Raw genomic sequence first — 20,660 nt, 5'->3', positions numbered from 1 at the left:
GACCTTTGTTCATCTTTATAAATATTGCTTGACATATTTTGTTATTTCGACCTCCACAAGCCCATTGGATACAAAAAGGACCTGTTGCAAATCATAACATGAAAAGAGTGTTCCCTCGTTAATAAACTGGTCAATGATCTTTGAGACAGGCCTCAGGATCGCCCAGGGCCCCTCATAAACCCATGCCCCAAACTGCAGCGTTCACCATCTGTCAGTAGGATAACATCTAGTCTCTGAAATGAACATATTTTACAGAAAAAAATAGTTGTTAAATCATCTTAATAAAATATATTAAAAAAGGAGTCCTGAGACTCTCTTCATGTTCAGAAACTGCAGTAATCTAGACTGGCCCACTATTATAGACTTGCAAGGGCTGCACTTAATATATTTGTATCAGGGTCTGTATGACAACTTTTGAATTTTGTTATAACCCTGCACACACACACACACACACACACACACACACACACACACACACACACACACACACACACACACACACACACACACACACACACACACACTTATTTCTGAACAATTGAATGTATTTCCAAACAGAAAAAAATTTCAAGAAAACCTGCGGGTCCAGCGACCTATTGACAAATATATATTTTTAAAATTATTTTGTTAAAACAAATCCAATATACCCACCTCCACCATAAAAATAAACATCAAATGGTCGGTCGAAACTTTATAAAATGAAGAAAAATGGCTATGTCTGACTATTCTTGAAGCACCCTATTGGTTGTACGATAGGCCTTTCTCTGAATATATAGTTGACACATAACTGAAAACTAGAGAACCCTCCATATCAGCCTGACTGCATGGTGAAATATCCTTATATCAATAAGGGACGCAACTCTGCGATTCGCTTTGCAGAGTTGCGCCCGTACTCGTGCCAGGATGCAACTGTCTACCTCCTCTCATTTCCTTCCATCAGTATATAAGTGAAAACTACAATGGATCATTTTAAAATAACCATATTAATCCAAATAAAATTATATTTAATAAAAAGGTTTCAGAGTCTTTTGAATCATCCATGATGTGAATGGAGGCTGTTGACCAGAAATGGTCAAGTTTTGAAGTTGGGCGTCAGGGAGAATGCGGCTGATTACTGCCGAAGAGGCATTCCCTGAGTATCCATGGTTTCCAAGATCCAAGTCCTACAGACTACCCATTATCTGGAATGACGTCATCAGCGTTACGAGGAGCAGAGAAGCTGTCGTCTGCAGAGTTGAGGCCCCGGATGCTGGTAAAAAGAAAAGAGGGCGTGAAGTAACAATTTATGATCAGTGAGTGAGTTAATATTGTTTTACACCGCAACAAGCACAGTTTCATCTATATGTACATAACAGAAAAGGAAAGGCATGCCGGTGGTTGATAGTATGAGCAACGATTCATGCACATCGACACACAATCAACCTGGGCACAGCAATCTGATGGCGATTCGTCGACTTAACGGCAAACACGAATGTTGTGGTCCTAATCTTCGTTAAAGACATGCATCCGGTCTATTTAACGGGTGGGGCATGCACTGTCCTTGTAAGTTGATATCCTTTCTGATAAACGGGTGGAGCATGCACTGTCCATGTAGGTTGATATCCTTCTGATAAACGGATGAAACATGCACTGTCCATGTAGGTTGATATCCTTTCTGATAAACGTGTGGAGCATGCACCGACCAAGTAAGTTGATATCCTTTCTGATAAACGGATTGAGCATGCACTGTCCAAGTAAGTTGATATCCTTTCTGATAAACGGATTGAGCATGCACTGTCCAAGTAAGTTGATATCCTTTCTGATAAACGGATTGAGCATGCACTGTCCAAGTAAGTTGATATCCTTTCTGATAAACGGTAGGAGCATGCACTGTCCATGTAAGTTGATATCCTTTCTGATAAACGGTAGGAGCATGCACTGTCCAAGTAAGTTGATATCCTTTCTGATAAACGGTAGGAGCATGCACTGTCCAAGTAAGTTGATATCCTTTCTGATAAACGGATTGAGCATGCACTGTCCATGTAAGTTGATATCCTTTCTGATAAACGGATGTCCAAGTGGGTATATTAACTTCTTAAGCCAGACACTGGGTGATTCATGCAGCCAGGGGTGTAATTCCGCCGTACACCCACCTCGTGTACAGGTAATGTTAAAGTATCGTCTCTGGGTGTTGCTGGACAGCGCTCTGTAATCCACCATCTCCTCGTGCACCTTCTGTATGTGCGGCCGGCAGTGGGGGAGGATCCGGTCCACGTGGTGCTTGACGCTGGGGGGTAGGGACAGCAGACAGCGGGACAGTTCCACGAGGGTGGGGCACCTGGAGGTGAGGCAGGAGGCCAGGCCGACAATCTCCCTGGGTACAAACGTTTGGACAAACATTGAACTGGGGAGTGAGTAAATGTTAATTGACGTCAGTCAACAATATTCGAACCATATCACGGTGGCCCGTTTGTTTGTTTGTTTGTTTGTTTGTTTGTTTGTTTGTTGTTTAACACCCCAGCTAGCATTATCTCAGCTATACCTCGACAACCTATAAATACTATTTGAATATGGGCCAGGCAAACTGGTGGTTGATATTATGAGTAACGACCTCAAGGTACAATGGTACGCCATCAACCAGTGCCAGTCGATCCATTTAGTCGCCTCGTGCGATCAACATTCTGAGGGTTTCTGGGGGCCTATTCTGACCCAAATCCCGGCGGTAGAAAACTGCAGTGTGCAATAGAGCGCTAGGGACACCTGTATGGGATCAAACGTTATTTCATTACTTGCCGATGTTTGTTATTCGTAAATCATTTCTGTCTTTCGGAAAAGTGAACATAAAATTGATACAATACACCCATGACTAAAGTGAGTGAGTGAGTCTTATTTTCCGACAGTCCTACATCTTACGTCCGTCTGTAAATACTGGAGTCGGGCCAGGCAAACCAGTAACAGTTGACCGACCTACGCCATCTGGTTCCGATGACACGCGAACAGCAAGGTCACGCTGTAACCATCCAATCCTCGTTATAACGCCTACTACGTCAAGCATAGTACTGGGATCTATTGTATCCCGGGATCTCCATTTTAACATGACGTCACAATAAATGGAAGTTATATCGAACCGTGACTTACTGGCAGTCGTGCAATATCCTTTTACAGTTTTAGTAAACTGATTGATTATAGTTTTACATTTAGCAATAGTCGAGCAATAAAATGGCGGGGTCACCATAAATGGGGAATCGAACCCGGGCGTTCGGACTGACGAGCGAACACTTAAACCAGAAGGCTACCTCACGTCCTGGGGAAAGATTCATTTCATTTCCCCTTCTCCTGCTGTTAAAGGGGTGTAGTGATCATGCATTGGGCACTTACACACACAGGCTGGAATTATCTTCAGGCGATGTTGAGTTGTGTTTTTGAGAAGAAGCATTGATAGCTTTCATGAGATTTAGAGTTACACAGGCCGAAGTATCAGGAACGTCTATGGTTGTTTCCATTGTTGTGTCGGGTGAGGTCGTCGTCGTCGTCGTTGTTGTTGTGGTCGTTGTTGTTGTTCTTGTTGATGTTGTACTAGTTGGGACCGTTTCTTGCGTTGATTGAAAAGTTGTAGTCAGTTCAGTCGTGGTAGTGGACGGTGTAGTGGTTGTGGTCGTCGTAGAAGTAGTGGTTGTGGTCGGGGTTGTTGTTGTAGTAGAAGTACTGGTTGTGGTTGGGGTTGTTGTTGTTGTAGGAGTAGTGGTTGTGGTTGGGGTTGTTGTTGTTGTAGTAGTAGTGGTAGTTGTTGTTGCTATAAAAAAGAGCTGTTTACGGATATTCCAGACAAATTGACAAAGTTAACTGTCCTATTCCTGAGTGAGTGAGTTTAACGCCGGTTTAAGGCCGCTTCGATAAGTATTTCAGTTATAAGGCGGCGTAGGAGGAGGTCAAGAGTGGGCAGATCGGAGCCTCCGATTATTACCCCAATTGGGCAACTCTCAAAGCTCAAAGAGAGATGCTGACAAACAAAGAGTCATAATCAGGGCAAATCTGGAACTTCAGTGGATCCTTACGCGGATAAGGGAAGTAACTCAGAAGAGTTAATTCCGGTTCCTTAATGTTTTCCCTTGTATGTAACAAAGAGAGATGCTGACAAACAAAGAGTCATAATCAGGGCAAATCTCGAACTTCAGTGGATCCTTACGCGGATAAGGGAAGTAACTCAGAAGAGTTAATTCCGGTTCCTTAATGTCTTCCCTTGTATGTAACAAGGAGCAGAATGGTTGATTTTACGTCGCTTAAACGACTGTCAACTATTAACAAATGGCAAAGGAAAATGCATTGTCTTACTTGAAACCACTCCAAGGTATTTTGCTAGTTTTATAGTGCGAGACCCTTGCGATTCCAAGCAGGGCTACCGCACTTTGCGACATACTAACTCCCAGCTAACCTGTTAACTCCTGTCCGGTATGGACACCGGTTCTCCTACTCAAACCACTCAAACATTAATATAGGGTAAGAATGGATATTATATGCATCAGCATGTGATAGTTATTTCAAAAACGTTTCTTGTTTTAATCGTGGGCGGAAGAGACTTACTTGGAGTAGTTGTGCATCTGTCTTTTCGTGATGTGAAGTTTGGTGACAGGAAGTTCAGAATGTCGTCTACTTCTTTGCAGGGGCGGACTGTAGACCTCAGCATGCAGCTCGTGAAGTCATAATAATTACTGAAACGAGAATGTATGTACTTGTTTGTTAGTTTGTTTGTTGTTTGTTGTTTAACGCCGCACTCATCAATATTCCAGATATATATGACGGCGGTCTGTACATTGTTGAGTCTGGACCAGACAATCCAGTGATTGACATCATGAGCATCGATCCACGAAATTGGGATACGATGACATGCATCAACCAAGTCAGCGAGCCTGACCACCCGACCCTGTTAGTCGCCTCTTACGACAAGCATCGTCACTATGTACGGCAAGCATGGGTTGGTGAAGACCTATTCTACCCCGGATCTTCACAGGTCTTCACAGGTCACAAATCCGAATATGTGGGACGACTCTAAATATAAATATAAATGTCTGAGGTTTTGGGGTGGGAGGTTAACAGGTCTGTTGGTTTACGATCCGACAAAACCTTTTGAACTGAACTGAGGTTTAGCTGCAATGCATGGAATGTACCTGGACCCTGTTCCACAAAGCGATCTTAGTGCTATGATTGTCGTAAGCCTATGTTAAAGTATGGGAGTTATGATCATCTTAGCGCTAAGCTCGCTTTGTGGAACGGGGCCCTGGTGACAACAATCATCATGCTTGGCCTAGATTTGGCCACCGCCGGGATAAAGCTGGATTGCTGATTCTTGCACAAAACAGCATGCGCACACGCATACACGGACATACGCACGCACGCGCACATGCTATCAGTTTCCATGGTTTCAGTGTTTTGTACACACTTACCTGCAGTCATTGGCCGAGGTTACTGTTTTAGTCAAGAAAGGAACGCATCTCTCCACGGAGAACAAAGTCTCCTCAAGGTTGCTGCATTCTGAAATAAAAGCATTTGCCTGAGTCATTTTTAGTAACTGCCAACAGATTTCATCTATCTTTCCAACCCTACAACTGTTTTACAACCCCTTCTGAATTCTGGCGGCACAAGTGACCCAGTCGTCTAAAGCGCGCAATTCGCTGTGCAGAGTTCTGTCCCTTAGAAGAGCCAGAACCCTATGGTTATGGGTTCGAATCCCTGTTCGACCAAAGTTGTTTCATCAAACTGGTAAATGTCTAAGACCTGCATCGCGCTGAGCTTTCCCCCCGATATCAAGCTGTTGTGGTATAACTGGAATACTGTTCCACTCACTCACTTGTGGATTCTAAAGGCTAACATCGTATACCCCACATATCCACCAACTGCAGGGATGATACCATTGGTGCCAACATTCGACCACTGTCGGAACAGACCGCCTCCGTGGTCTAATGGAGAGAGCACACACACACATGCACGCACATATAAGCGCAATAACTTTGAACAGACATTAAACCCCATTCACCTCACCTCATCTCACCACTGGCGCAAATATTTGCCTATTACTAACAGTCCTATATCCGGATGTAAAGGTGTTCGTGCACTGGTGCAAATATTTGCCTATTACTAACAGTCCTATATCCGGGATGTTAAGGTGTTTCGTGCACTGGTGCAAATATTTGCCTATTACTAACAGTCCTATATCCGGATGTAAAGGTGTTTCGTGCACTGGTGCAAATATTTGCCTTTTACTAACAGTCCTATATCCGGATGTAAAGGTGTTTCAAGCACTGGTGCAAATATTTGCCTTTTACTAACAGTCCTATATCCGGATGTAAAGGTGTTTCAAGCACTGGTGCAAATATTTGCCTTTTACTAACAGTCCTATATCCGGATGTAAAGGTGTTTCATACACTACAGCAATATCAACCACACCTCTTTAACTACCCAGCCCGTTCTATCAACCAACTTACCATTAACGCAAACATTAGCAACAAAGTCCTCCACTTCTGATTTCAGCAACTTGCTGAACATGGCAGTTCCCAGCGGACAATTTAAATTTGTCACACATGTTGTGGCATTGGTATGTGACCTAGAAGTATTAAATGACATAAATTATTTCCCTGTCTCCAGCGTGGATGACAAGAGCAGACAATGTACATGTGTATGATGTACAGTTAATGACAATAACCGACAATGTACAGTATGTAAAGTACGAAGTACAGTAGAATTGGGTATTTCTTTTGTAGAATATAAAATATAAACTTTCTATTTTTAAATCGCCTTACTAAAAACATTGTCAAGCAACAACCAAACCATAAACTGAGGGGCAACGGGAAGTGTATCGATTTGTTAATGTAATTTTTTGAAATATGAAAGAACTGTTGTTAAATTTGATTACGCATGTTTACCAATCACTCGTTCGTGCAACAGTTTGTAATAAAAGTAATATGTGGCTGGGTAATTTTGTGCAAAAATAAATTGGTTCAATGAAGACAGGGGTTAGCAATGAATTTACAAGCATTTACCCGATCATGGTGCATTTGATTTTCCAAGATGGGATGTCTAAAATACCACAGCAGATGAGTCTAATACAATTTGCTTTTTAATTTTTAAAGTTTTGAATCTCAATTAGATTTTTTAAAATAAAACCATTTTGAAGTATTCTTTGAGTGCTGATTAAGCGCCAATACAGTTCATTTTTGGATATAATATCGCTAATGTAGTTATTTTCAGTTGAAAACGTGATAAAAACAACTGAGGTATAGTTTCCTTTGCTCCTCAGTGTATATGCTATGCAATGAAACCTCGTTAAACCGAACTCAATGACTCAATATATATACCGTGGACTGTTACAGTGGACTTTATATTCCAGACACAATCAGTATGGACTCTTTGGTCTATTTTCGGCACTCTGCTTATGTCGAACTATGTGCATCTCGATGTATTATCAATGGGAAAGAAGACTTCGAATAGACTGGTTTCACTGTAAATTCGGATTTGTGAACTCCTGTACTCACTGACAGAACTGGGACCAGCTGTTGCTGTAGAAGCTCTCGTAGAGGACAGCGTTGTGGCACCTTGGGATGGCATTCATGACACCCCCGCAATCTGGAGGGAAAAAAAGTTTCCAAACCTTCATCCGTGAGTCGTTCATCAGTGAGTGAGTGAGTGAGTGAGTGAGTGAGTTGGGTTAACGCCGCTTTCAACAGTATTCCAGTTATATCACGACATGTCAGCTTAATATGGGAGCAAAGTCCCAAGTGATGCAGGCCTCTTTACCACTTCGGTGAAACCCACGAGCACAGGTAAGGTGCTGACAAACCTAGAAACATAATCGGGCAAACCGGGATTCGAACCCACAATCACAGGTTTCTGGCGTGCGAAAGGGACGCAACTCTACACAGCGAATTGCGGCACGGCTAGCCGTACCCGCACCTTTCAACATTGAGTGTACCTGGATGAGCCTACGAGCCGCGAACATGAGCCGCGAGCCTATGTTACGGTATAGGCGTTAAGTTGTTCGTATGTCTATGTAAATATTGTGGCTTCGACTGTCGTCTATGTTGAGGTACAGGAGTTACACAAGTCTTTTGTCTGTGTTAAAGGATGGGAGTTACCATGGTTACGACACTGGTAGCCGACAATAGTTTTGTGGACTGGGGACATATTATTCCAGGAACAATGCCTGTTTCTTTTTCTGGACGGGTGTATACATTATCACCCACGAACTGCAAAAGGCAACTTGTGTCACATTGATTACTCTGTTCAGTGACACAATTGTGTTCGATCAACATTTAAGTGATTATGAGTGAATGAGTAAACATAGCTTTTAGTCGCTTCAGCAATATTGCAGCTATTCGCGGCGAAAACAGGTTTTTTAAACACAAGGGCTTAAATCTAGGTTATAAACACAAGGGACCGCCTCCGTGGTCTAGTGGTAGAGTATCAGCCCAGGGAGTGAAAGGTCCAGGGTTCGATCCCCGGCCGCGTCATACCGACCATACACGTTAAAAGATGGTACTTGGTGTTACCCTGTCTGGCGCTCGGCATTAAGGGGCTAAGACAAGTACTGGTCGGCTCGGAGTCAGTATACTGTGTCTGAGTGGGGTATTCATGTTAAACTGCGGCATGGTATCTCAGTGAGCTAGCAGTATAAATCGGCATCAGTCCGGTACAAGCAGCCACACACACACGTGCATGCACGTCGCTATATGTCCAATAATCTTGGACGCAACGTTAAACCCCATTTCACCTCACCTATAAACACAAGGGCTTAAATCTAGGTTGTAAACACAAGGGCTTTAATCTAGGTTATAAATACAAGGGCTTAAATCTAGGTTATAAACACAAGGGCTTTAATCTAGGTTATAAATACAAGGGCTTAAATCTAGGTTATAAACACAAGGGCTTAAATCTAGGTTATAAACACAAGGGCTTAAATCTAGGTTATAAACACAAGGGCTTTAATCTAGGTTATAAACACAAGGGCTTAAATCTAGGTTAGAAACACAAGGGCTATAATCTTCAGCCCAAACACAGACGTACCTTTATTGCACAAGTTGTGTATGTCCCTGACCACTTCGCCCCACTGCTGTCTGAGGGGATGTGATGGTTCAGTTGTACAGTCGTCAATGTATTCATCGTAACACTCCGTGTGATTGTTGCCACTAATTACAACCCTGAAATGATAGGTTTCGCAATATGTATCAGTGTATACTGAGATAATAAGGTGGTCATCACAAGATAAATTCCAAATCCGAGTCTAACGTTCTCATGGTATGATCCGATTGCCTGAGACAACAAAACCAATTGAAGAGAAGAATCTGGTTTGGAGACATTCAGATGACCCTCGTCCTTGACCGGCATTGTTCGATTTTAACCGATGACCCATTCTAAGATGCAATCGCCATGTGTAGGAACATCGTGCGTTTCTTCTTTAATGAGACACCATATACATAAGTATAGAAGTGGATCAGATATAGTAATGTCTGGTGTCTTGTAGTGAGTGAGTGAATGTTGTTTAACGCCGCATTTTATCATTTTGCCAGTGACGTCATTTCCGAAATTAAATGAGGCGAAGAGGTCTAGGGTATTTCAGAATGGACCTGAATAAACATCTCGCTAACCGAACATACTCCATCTTCCCGTTAGGCGTAATTATAAACTGACTATAAAAGTCCAGTTTCCAACCTTGCCGAACTAGGCTGGAATTCCGGAGTTACATTTTGGCTGGACTAACGACATGGATTTCAATAAGCAGATTTCGGTGTGTACCGCCAACTGGGCCTCGACAGATATTTTGCAAATCTGTTCACGTTTTTAATCAAGGTGCTCAAGTGATTTGATGCACTTCGCAGTGTGAGAGCCCGTGATCGGGCGGTCAGGCACCGTTGACGTGGATGATGCATATCGTATCCAAATTGCGTGGATCGATGCTCATGATATCAATCACTGGATTGTATGGTCCAGAGTCGATTATTTACAGACAGACGTCACTTGCTGGAATATTGCAACACTAATAAACAACAAACAAACAAACAAACAAAACAAACCGAACATCTCAAGACGCGGTACACTTACAAACATAAATCGTCCAGATACAGAGTACTTGATCGGTCAACATAGCTACCGAGGGTGGTGTCATACTGTCTCTGGACATGTGATTGGCAGGTGCGAGCTCGTTGACAGGCATCGTCCTGACAAAGCCTCTGGTTCTTCAGGTAGTCGTACCGGTAGAGGATGAGGGGGACGAGGTTGTGGAACTGTTCACACGGCTTGGCGGGGTAGCTGTTTAAACACTTGCTGAAGTTGCGATGAGCCCTGAAATTCAGTGGACTATTATTGTCTAACGGCATCATCACAATTAAGTTCACCTACACTTTTCAGTAGAATACCATTTCACTAAATACTAACACCTGTTTTCGGATTGGTTATTCTCCAGCACTGACGCTCTATATATTTGCATATACACCGTGTGCGCTTCCCAAAGGGATTGATGTAGAATTTACTTTATGTAAACATACGAAAACGATTAACGAAAGAAAAATCGTAAACTTGCGTGTATGTTTTGTATAAATCTGTGTCATAATAACATTCCAGTGGGACAAATACACAGCATGATGTAGTCCGTAGTCCAAGTGAAGAATATCGTGTTAGAATAAAATACATTTTAGCAATCATGGATAGGCATCATAGTATGATGGGGTTCACAGGATAACATCTCAGCAGGATAGTGTCGCATTATAACTGAGAAGTATAGCACCATAGCAAGATAGTATAGAATCATAGCAAGACAGTATAGCACCATAGCAAGACAGTATAGTATCATAACAAGAGAGTATAGCATCATAGCAAGATAGTATAGCATCATATTCAGATAGTATAGCATCATATCCAGATAGTATAGCATCATATCCAGATAGTATAGCATCATAGCAAGATAGTATAGCATCATAGCAAGACAGTATATCATCATAGCAAGACAGTATAGTATCATAACAAGAGAGTATAGCATCATAGCAAGATAGTATAGCATCATAGCAAGATAGTATAGCATCATATCCAGATAGTATAGCATCATAGCAAGATAGTATAGCATCATAGCAAGATAGTATAGCATCATAGCAAGATAGTATAGCATCATAGCAAGATAGTATAGCATCATAGCAAGATAGTATAGCATCATATCCAGATAGTATAGCATCATATCCAGATAGTATAGCATCATAGCAAGATAGTATAGCATCATAGCAAGATAGTATAGCATCATAGCAAGATAGTATAGCATCATAGCAAGATAGTATAGCATCATAGCAAGATAGTATAGCATCATAGCAAGATAGTATAGCATCATAGCAAGATAGTATAGCATCATAGCAAGATAGTATAGCATCATATCCAGATAGTATAGCATCATAGCAAGATAGTATAGCATCATAGCAAGATAGTATAGCATCATATCCAGATAGTATAGCATCATAGCAAGATAGTATAGCATCATAGCAAGATAGTATAGCATCATATCCAGATAGTATAGCATCATAGCAAGATAGTATAGCATCATATCCAGATAGTTTTACATCATAGCAAGATAGTATAGCATCATAGCAAGATAGTATAGCATCATATCCAGATAGTATAGCATCATAGCAAGATAGTATAGCATCATAGCAAGATAGTATAGCATCATAGCAAGATAGTATAGCATCATAGCAAGATAGTATAGCATCATTGCAAGATAGTATAGCATCATAGCAAGATAGTATAGCATCATATCCAGATAGTATAGCATCATAGCAAGATAGTATAGCATCATAGCAAGATAGTATAGCATCATATCCAGATAGTATAGCATCATAGCAAGATAGTATAGCACCATAGCAAGAAAGTATTGCATCATACCAGGGTAATATAGCGTCATAATTGGAACATATAACATCATAGCAAGATAGTATAGCATTATAGCAAGATAGCAAGAGAGTGTTGCATCATAGCAGGGCAGTACGAGTATGGCAACATACGAAGATACGTGCATAAATCACACTTACGGGCAGACGTTGGATACGTCATAATTTTCTAAGAAAGTATAGCAGTTTTTCAGAATGTTCACTGTCTCGTCTAGGTTAGGACAATCTGCAAGACAAATTACAAAAACCTATAAGACAGATTTAATTAATATTTCTGTTATTGAAAGGCACAATAAACCTTGGAATATATGTACAATCTGACGGGTAAAGTTTGTCATATAAACATAATTTTCTTTTAAAAATTACCCAGGGTGTTAAAGCGGGATTTGCGGTTGGAACTACCGCACCCTCGGTGGCTGGAGCTTATAACCGGTGATCTGACAGGTCAATATGACGTCATGATAACACACAAATTTCGATAAGATTCGTATTTGTAAGTTTAAGGAATTTCCGGTGATGTGATTGGTTTATTTGCTTCTCACATGACCTGTTCATATTTCAACAAACGGGTGATCTGACAGGTCAATATAAGGTCATGATGACACACAAATATCATGGGTTAATGCGTAAACGGGTGAAGTCATTGTAAACACCCATCCACGTGGACCGTTTGTCTATAATGATCCACGAAACGACTTATACCCCGTTCACATACGCCTATATATATGTGTGTATATGTGCATACGTGTGTAGAAATACATACATGAGTATACTCGTCATGTGAACACGTTTACTCATGTGTGTATATTTAGTCCAGGAGCAAATTTGCATCATGTCTGGAGCAGGTCGTCATGAGTATACTCGTCATGTGAACGCGTTTACTCATGTGTGTATATTTAGTCCCGGACCACATTTGCATCATGTCTGGAGCAGGTCGTCATGAGTATACTCGTCATGTGAACGCGTTTACTCATGAATGTATATTTAGTCCAGGAGCACATTTGCATCATGTCTGGAGCAGGTCGTCATGAGTATACTCGTCATGTGAACGCGTTTACTCATGTGTGTATATTTAGTCCAGGAGCACATTTGCATCATGTCTGGAGCAGGTGCAAATGTAAATTTGCACTGTGTGTATATGTGGCAATGTGAACGTTTATGTTAACGTAAGAGGATGATCTCAGTAATATCTGTTCTTTTGCCAACACCAAAGAAATTGTCAACAGTTGCCAACTTGTATGCGTATATACAGAGTGTTTTATTTTGGTTTCAAGGAGTCAAAACTTTGTGTACAAATTAAATCAAACACATGTTTCTTCACGCGAAAATTTTCGGTGAAGTAATTCTCTTCTCATTCAACGGTGGTCTGGTGTCCCGTGCAACTAACGCAATATGGTACAGTGTGCTGACTCTCACCAGTTAGACAGACGTTCTGGTAGTAGTTTCTGAAGTACGACCCGTCATACAGAGCGTCGTAGATGTCTTCCTTGTACCCGCAGCTGTCGCCGTCAATGTTGTCGGCCAAACACTGCTTACTCTCGCCATACGTCCTGTAAAACAACACGAAATGACAACAATACTGGCGTTACCAGAGTGAGTGAGTGAGTTAAAATTTACAATAATCGTTAGATTTCCAGCTAATTCGCGATGGAGACAAGTTATTATTATAATATTATACATTTACATACCGCATGTATATCCAGTTACTAGGATCTGTCAAATGCGGTTTTATTTGTTCCCCGACCATTGTATCTGTTTGCATTTAAGTTATCATTCTCTACTTCCTGGGGAGGATGCAACCAAAGCTGCCTACGGGCGCTGGGGAGTTTTACATTCAACATATCGGGTACCCATTCCCTGCTGGGTTTACAGAGGCACATTTGAACTAAGTCACTTGCCCAGGGTGACACCACACGCTTTGACACTTGTGTTTCTGGAGTATGTACGTATTTGTGTTTCTACAATCTTGTCATCTACCATCAGATAAGTGGGTTCTTTTTAAGGAACAGAGTGAATGTACTGTACACTAGAGGTGAGGTGAGGTGAGGTGAGGTGAGGTGAGGTGAGGTGAGGTGAGGTGAGGTGAGGTGAAATGGGGTTTAACGTCGCGTCCAAGATTATTGCACTGATATAGCGACGTGCATGCACGTGTATGTGAGTGTGTGGCTGCTTGTACTAGTCCGGACTGATGCCGAATTATAGTGCTAGCACACTGACACACCATGCTGCAGTTAAACATGAATACTCCACTCAGACACATTATACTGACTCCGAGCCGACCAGTCCTTGTTTTAGCCCCTTAATGCCGAGCGCCAGACAGGGTAACAACAAGTACCATCTTTTAACGTCTTTTGGTATGACGCTGGTGGGGATCGAACCCTGGACCTTCCGCTCTCCGGGCGGACGCTCTAACACTAGACCACGGAGGCGGTCACTGTACACTAGAGACAGTGACAACACTGTAAAGACCTGTAAACATTGTTGGCCCCAAGTTCTTCTATTATTAAAAATCTGTCAGGGAAGTAAAACAGGACATCGTCAGAAAAAGAGCATTTAAGGTGAGCTGGGGCCTGTTCCACAAAGCTATCTTAGTGCTATGATTGTCGTAAGCCTATGTTAAAGTATGGGAGTTACGAAGATCTTAGCACTAAGATCGTTTTGTGGAAAGGGGCCCTGGATCGTAAAGGGCCGATCATATAATATTCCAGAGTGTATCTGGTATATATTTGTCAGTGACAGAACACATTTTTTCTCTCAATGCATCTCCAAATAAAACATCTCCACATTAAGAGTTTTTTAGGACCCTCGACACATTTTGTCTCAGGCCATCTAGTCAACAATTTAATTTTGAGATATGAACTAACGCAAGATATTTATATTTGTCAGGATTTGGGAGGACAAAACATTTTAAAAAAAATACAAGATCCTCCTCCAACACCCCCACACCACCCCTCCAACGCATGAGGTTAGTGAAAAAGGGGCGATTAGTTCCGAAATGGATTGTTCAAAGGGTAAGAAGTTACAAACTATCTATATTCTTGTTTCTTCAAAAATCACTTACCTACAAAAAGTGGACGGTGCTCCCTGTTCTATGGCGTCCATATTGACCGTCTCCTTGCAAGCCTTAATCTCCTTGTAGTCCTGGCAGTCTGGCGTGAGATGGAAGAATTGGTAACGTGTATCGTAGCAACCAGACTATTTGAATGAAGCGACAACGAGCATTCGGCTCACTTCATACATACATTTGTTTGTTCGTTTAACGCCGCACTCAGCAATATTCCAGCTATAAGACGACGGTCTCCAAATAATCGAGTCTGGACCAGACAATCCAGTATTTGATATCATGAGCATCGAACTACGTAAATGGGATACGATGACATGTATCATCCAAGTCAGTGTGCGTGACCACCCGATCCCGTTAGTCGCCTCTTACGACAAGCATAGTTACCTTTTACGGCAAGCATGGGTTGCTGAAGACCTATTCTACCCCGATTCATCACGGGTCTCAAACATACACAGTCAAATAAAGAGAAACATACCATTATCACAGAATAGATCGATCTCGTCTGTGATAGAAGTCCACCGACTTGCTTGACGTTGAGTGTCGGGATTGTCGGGACACATGGCTGTATTCATCATGTAACAAGTACTGATGTTATTGCTGCGCAACGTCAATCTGAAACAGATCATGATATGTTCATAGTATTGTTAAATGAATACACCTTTAGTTGAGTGAGTGTGTGACTTGGGTTTAACGCCGCTTTGATGAGAGTTTCAGTTGTATCACAGCGTGTCAGCTTCATGTGGGAGGAAAGCTCGAAATGATGCAGGTCTAATACGTTTACCGTTTTGGCGAAACTCATGGGTATGGAATTGGCAAACCTACAAACATAATCGGGGTGAACTGGGATTCGAACCCACATCACATCGGTCGTGTTCAAGGGGCAAAACTCTGCACAGAGTGAGTTGTGTTTAACGCCGCTTTTAACACTATTCCAGTCATATCACGGCGTGTCAGCTTAATGTGGGAGGAAAGCCCGAAGTGATGCAGGTCTTACACGTTTACCACTTCGGTGAAACCCACTAGCACGGGTATGATGCTGACAAACCTAGAAACATAATCATAGGTTTCTGGCGTGCCCAAGGGACGCAACTCTGCACAGTGAATTGCGGCACCACTCGTTCCCCCAATCTTTTAGGTGAGGTGAGGTGAAATGGAGTTTACATCGCGTTTGCGGGTTGTTACATAACACCAATTTCAGTATATGTTCGCATTTTTTTTTTAATTAAGGCAAACGTGAAGTTTATCTTTAATTACGATGAAAATTAGAATTTAGTCACCGTATGAGTAATTCAATTTTGCCCTCATGGGAATTCTAGTTCCCCGAAGCCTATGGTCATAAGAATTTCATTGGCTTCCTGTACAACAGCACATCAACTTTAAATTTCCCTGTTTTGCCTATCAGTGCCACTCTCAAACAGCTCCATCATATCTCTGTGACCTTCACCCTGCATTCCATCATGTCTCGGTGACCTTCACCCAACATGCCATCCACATCTCTCTGTTCTGAATCACGGCTACCTCTTGTGCTGCAAGTTAAGCTTGGTACTCCTGGACATCCATCTTTCTCCTATGCAGTAACACATCAATGGAACAATCTTCTCCTCAAACTTCGGGACCATTATCATGCAACCTTGTAGTAGTAGTAGTAGTAGTAGTAGTAGTAGTAGTAGTAGTAGTGTTGGTGGTAGTGGTAGTGGTAGTGGTTGGGGTAGTAGCAGTAGTGGAAGTGGTAGCGGTTGGGGTAGTAGTAGTAGTAGTAGTAGTAGAAGTAGTAGAAGTAGTCGTAGTGTTGGTGGTAGTGGTAGCGGTTGGGGTAGTAGTAGTAGTAGTAGTAGTAGTAGTAGTAGTAGTAGTGTTGGTGGTAGTGGCAGTGGTAGTAGTAGTAGTAGTAGTAGTAGTAGTAGTGTTGGTGGTAGTGGTAGTGGTAGTGGTTGGGGTAGTAGCACTAGTAGAAGTGGTAGCGGTTGGGGTAGTAGTAGTAGTAGTAGTAGTAGTAGTGTTGGTGGTAGTGGTAGCGGCTGGGGTAGTTGTAGTAGTAGTAGTAGTAGTAGTAGTAGTAGTAGTAGTAGTAGTAGTAATAGCGGTAGTAGAAGTAGTAATAGTAGTAGTAGAAGCGGTAGTAGTAGTAGTAGTAGTAGTAGTGTTGGTGCTAGTGGCAGTGGTAGTAGTAGTAGTAGTAATAGCGGTAGTAGAAGTAGTAATAGTAGTAGTAGAAGCGGTAGTAGTAGTAGTAGTAGTAGTAGTAGTGGTAGAGGTAGTGGTAGTAGTAGTAGTAGTAGTAGTAGTAGTAGTGGTAGTGGTAGTGGTAGTGGTAGTAGTAGTAGTAGTAGTAGTAGTAGTAGTAGTAGTAGTAGTGTTGGTGGTAGTGGCAGTGGTAGTAGTAGTAGTAGTAATAGCGGTAGAAGAAGTAGTAATAGTAGTAGTAGAAGCGGTAGTAGTAGTAGTAGTAGTAGTAGTAGTAGTAGTGGTAGTAGTAGTAGTAGTAGTAGTAGTAGTAGTAGTAGTAGTGTTGGTGGTAGTGGCAGTGGTAGTAGTAGTAGTAGTAATAGCGGTAGTAGAAGTAGTAATAGTAGTAGTAGAAGCGGTAGTAGTAGTAGTAGTAGTAGAAGCGGTAGTAGTAGTAGTAGTAGTAGTAGTAGTGGTAGTAGTAGTAGTAGTAGTAGTAGTAGTAGTAGTAGTGTTGGTGGTAGTGGCAGTGGTAGTAGTAGTAGTAGTAATAGCGGTAGTAGAAGTAGTAATAGTAGTAGTAGAAGCGGTAGTAGTAGTAGTAGTAGTAGTAGTGGTAGAGGTAGTGGTAGTAGTAGTAGTAGTAGTAGTAGTAGTGGTAGTAGTAGTAGTAGTAGTAGTAGTGGTAGTAGTAGTAGTGGTAGTAGTAGTAGTAGTAGTAGTAGTAGTAGTAGTAGTGGTAGTGGAAGAGGTAGTTGTAGTAGTAGTAGTAGTAGTAGTAGTAGTAGTAGTGGTAGTAGTAGTAGTAGTAGTAGTGGTAGTAGTAGTAGTAGTAGTAGTAGTATTGGTAGTAGTAGTAGTGGTAGTAGTAGTAGTAGTAGTAGTAGTGGTAGTAGTAGTAGTAGTAGTAGTAGTATTGGTAGTAGTAGTTATTGCCCTGGAACGACCAGACTGCTGGGATAAAGCTGTAGTACTGCTGAGTGCAACAAACGTAAGAGCCGACTAAAGTGAGGATTGATTGGTCACAATGTATGGCAAGGGTATACAAAACAACCTGCGCTTCGACTGTCGCAATTCTGTGTTAAAGTATGGGTGTTACGATCACCTTAGCGCTAAGATGGAATTGTACAACGGCATCCTGGTCTGTTATATTGTATCGTATACACCGGCGGGGTTGGTCGCTGCTCACGCTATCCACCATCAGCGTTCCGAATAATATATAAGTATTTACAGGCGTAAAGCGGCGTAACAGTGCATTCACTCACTCACCAATCTTGCAGTCATATCCACCTTAGCGACATGAGATCTAGAAGCGATTATGCTTCGACTATCTAACGTCTTTGCAACTGCATATATTGGAATTACGATTGTCTTCGCGCAACGACTGTCTTAATTCTTTGCTAAAGTTTGGGAGTTACGATCGTCTTCGCGCTACGACTGTCTGAAGTCTTTGCTGAAGTGTGGGAGTTACGATCGTCTTCGCGCTACGACTGTCTGAAGTCTTTGCTAAAGTGAGTGAGTGAGTGAGTATGGTTTTACGCCGCTTTTAGCAATATTCCAGCAATATCACGGCGGGGGACACCAGAAATGGGCTTCACACAATGTACCCACGTCGGGAATCAAACCCGGTCTTCGGCGTGATGAGCGAACGCTTTAACCACAAGGCTTAGCACCCGTGAAGATTCCGGGGATCGGGTGGTCAGGCTCGCTGACTTGGTTGATGCATGTCATCGATCCCAATTGCGTGGATCGATGCTCATGATATTAATCACTGGATTGTCTGGTCCAGACTCGATTATTTACAGACCGCCGTCATATAGCTGGAATATTGCTGAGTGCGGCGTTAAACAACAAACCAACCAACCTTTGCTAAAGTGAGGGAGTTACTATATAGTCTTTGCGAAACGACTGTCTGAAGTCTTTGCTAAAATATGGGAGTTACGATCGCCTTAGCTTTAAAGCCGTGGGTCGGCTTTAGTGAATTCAGCCTCTATGAGATAACGAACCCTTCTGCACAACGTGCTATGCTGCCCATGTCTTAAAGACTCACGTGCACATTCGAATCTTGTCTTGAACTGTCCTTCCTTCGTCCTTCGTGTCATTCAAGATTGACTCCAGTTCTTCTATACATTGACTGGCCTTGGCAAGGTCACATCTCGCCTGTCCCGAGACAAGGGGGACAACTGCTGCAAAGTGAAATACCAAAGATATATCTTAAAAATCAAACAGCTCGTGTTTACTATACGGCTGACACACTGCCCATATGATGTTAATGTTTTTACTCACTCACCATAAACGCGACCCCGCTTGAGGTTTATCCTGTCGTATTGTATTTAGCACTCAATTTACTCAAAAGGACAATTTGTCTGATGCGCATCAATTCGCTGTGCAGAGTTACGTCCCTTAGACGTGCCAGAAACCAATGATCACGGGTTCAAATCACGGTTCGTTCTGAACGTTTCTAGGTTTGGCAACACCATACCTGTGCTCGTGGGTTCCACTAAAGTGGTAAACGTCAAAGATCTGCATCACTTTCCTTTGACATCAAGTTAACACGCCGTGATAAACAAAAATACTGTTCAAAGGGACGCAATTCCACTCACTCACTTGCCCTTATGAACTAGTTAGTGAGTGAGTGAGTTGGGTTTAACGCCACTTTTAACAGTATTCCAGTTATGTCGCGGCGTGTCAGTTTAATGTGGGAGGAAAGCCCGAAGTGATGCAGGCCTCAGACGTGATAATACGTTGTGAGATGGATCGGTCTCCATAGTCTAAATCTCGAACACTCCAGTTGTGAGAGTATGGATTTGGGATATACTCTGATGAGTATGCGCTGACGAGCCATTAGAACGTGATAAGGCGTCGATGCCTGTGTATATGTATACGTTGGAAATGTGAAGCATAGAGTTTAGATTCATGTAAATTTCGATGTGTTGATGGTCATGATGCTGGTGATGTTTCTGATGCTGACGATGTTGATGATAATGTGGATATATGTTGAAGTGCACTGTACAGTATCCCAATATGTTGTAGTTGTGTTAAGGGGGAGAAGGGGGAGAACAAACCACGAGGGGCGTATCTCCGAGTGGTTCATTCTTCCTGCAGTGTTTTATTGTACGATAAACAACGATCACGAGTCGTTTATCTTTATATGAGATATAAACATTATGTACGGCCTCTTTAAGGATGATGATAAAATATATAAGCTTTAAAATTCTTTACCCGTATTTTAACAATTATGGCTCCCTCAATAAAATCCGACCTCGGCAATGTTGGACAAATCCATTTTATACACAGGTGGGTATTTCCCGCAAATTCTCACAATCCTCACGTCAATTACCTGTACCTATTCTCCAAATACCGAACAGAGCTTGGAATTTGGCGTGTTTCTATATACGACTGTGACGTCGAATCGCAGATTAAGGTCGATTGCAAGATTTATAAAGCATGTGTACTGTCATCTTAGCGTCATCAGATATTTTCCAAATCTTTTCTTGTTTTTTTGTTTTTTTATCAAGGTGCTCACGTGATTTGAT

The 20,660-nt window shown here is 42.0% G+C and overlaps 1 protein-coding gene across 2 annotated transcripts in view; it reads right to left on the bottom strand.

Moving 5' to 3' along the window:
• Positions 1 to 445: 445 nt before the first annotated feature.
• The window catches only part of LOC139456519 (uncharacterized), a 32,475-nt gene continuing 12,260 nt past the window's right edge, over positions 446 to 20,660 (bottom strand). The window contains exons 2-15 of one of the 2 annotated variants that reach the window (XM_071238275.1): positions 19,175 to 19,307; positions 15,434 to 15,570; positions 14,956 to 15,043; positions 13,311 to 13,444; positions 12,036 to 12,120; positions 10,069 to 10,308; positions 9,034 to 9,167; positions 7,506 to 7,596; positions 6,459 to 6,577; positions 5,421 to 5,508; positions 4,561 to 4,688; positions 3,358 to 3,772; positions 2,133 to 2,353; positions 446 to 1,249 (exon numbers count right to left, since the gene is read on the bottom strand). In XM_071238275.1, coding sequence (XP_071094376.1) covers positions 1,164 to 1,249; positions 2,133 to 2,353; positions 3,358 to 3,772; positions 4,561 to 4,688; positions 5,421 to 5,508; positions 6,459 to 6,577; positions 7,506 to 7,596; positions 9,034 to 9,167; positions 10,069 to 10,308; positions 12,036 to 12,120; positions 13,311 to 13,444; positions 14,956 to 15,043; positions 15,434 to 15,570; positions 19,175 to 19,307 — 2,099 coding nt within the window. In that variant the 3' untranslated portion in view covers positions 446 to 1,163. Of the gene's footprint in view, positions 1,250 to 2,132; positions 2,354 to 3,357; positions 3,773 to 4,560; positions 4,689 to 5,420; positions 5,509 to 6,458; positions 6,578 to 7,505; positions 7,597 to 9,033; positions 9,168 to 10,068; positions 10,309 to 12,035; positions 12,121 to 13,310; positions 13,445 to 14,955; positions 15,044 to 15,433; positions 15,571 to 19,174; positions 19,311 to 20,660 lie in introns of both variants that reach the window. The other variant, XM_071238274.1, reaches the window with a different exon arrangement.

Source organism: Haliotis cracherodii, unplaced genomic scaffold, assembly GCF_022045235.1.
Source record: "Haliotis cracherodii isolate W230 unplaced genomic scaffold, xgHalCrac1.p SCAF_11, whole genome shotgun sequence".
Lineage (NCBI taxonomy): Eukaryota > Metazoa > Mollusca > Gastropoda > Lepetellida > Haliotidae > Haliotis > Haliotis cracherodii.
Note: the sequence above shows the minus strand (reverse complement) of the source record. Positions and strands in the feature narration are given on the sequence as shown.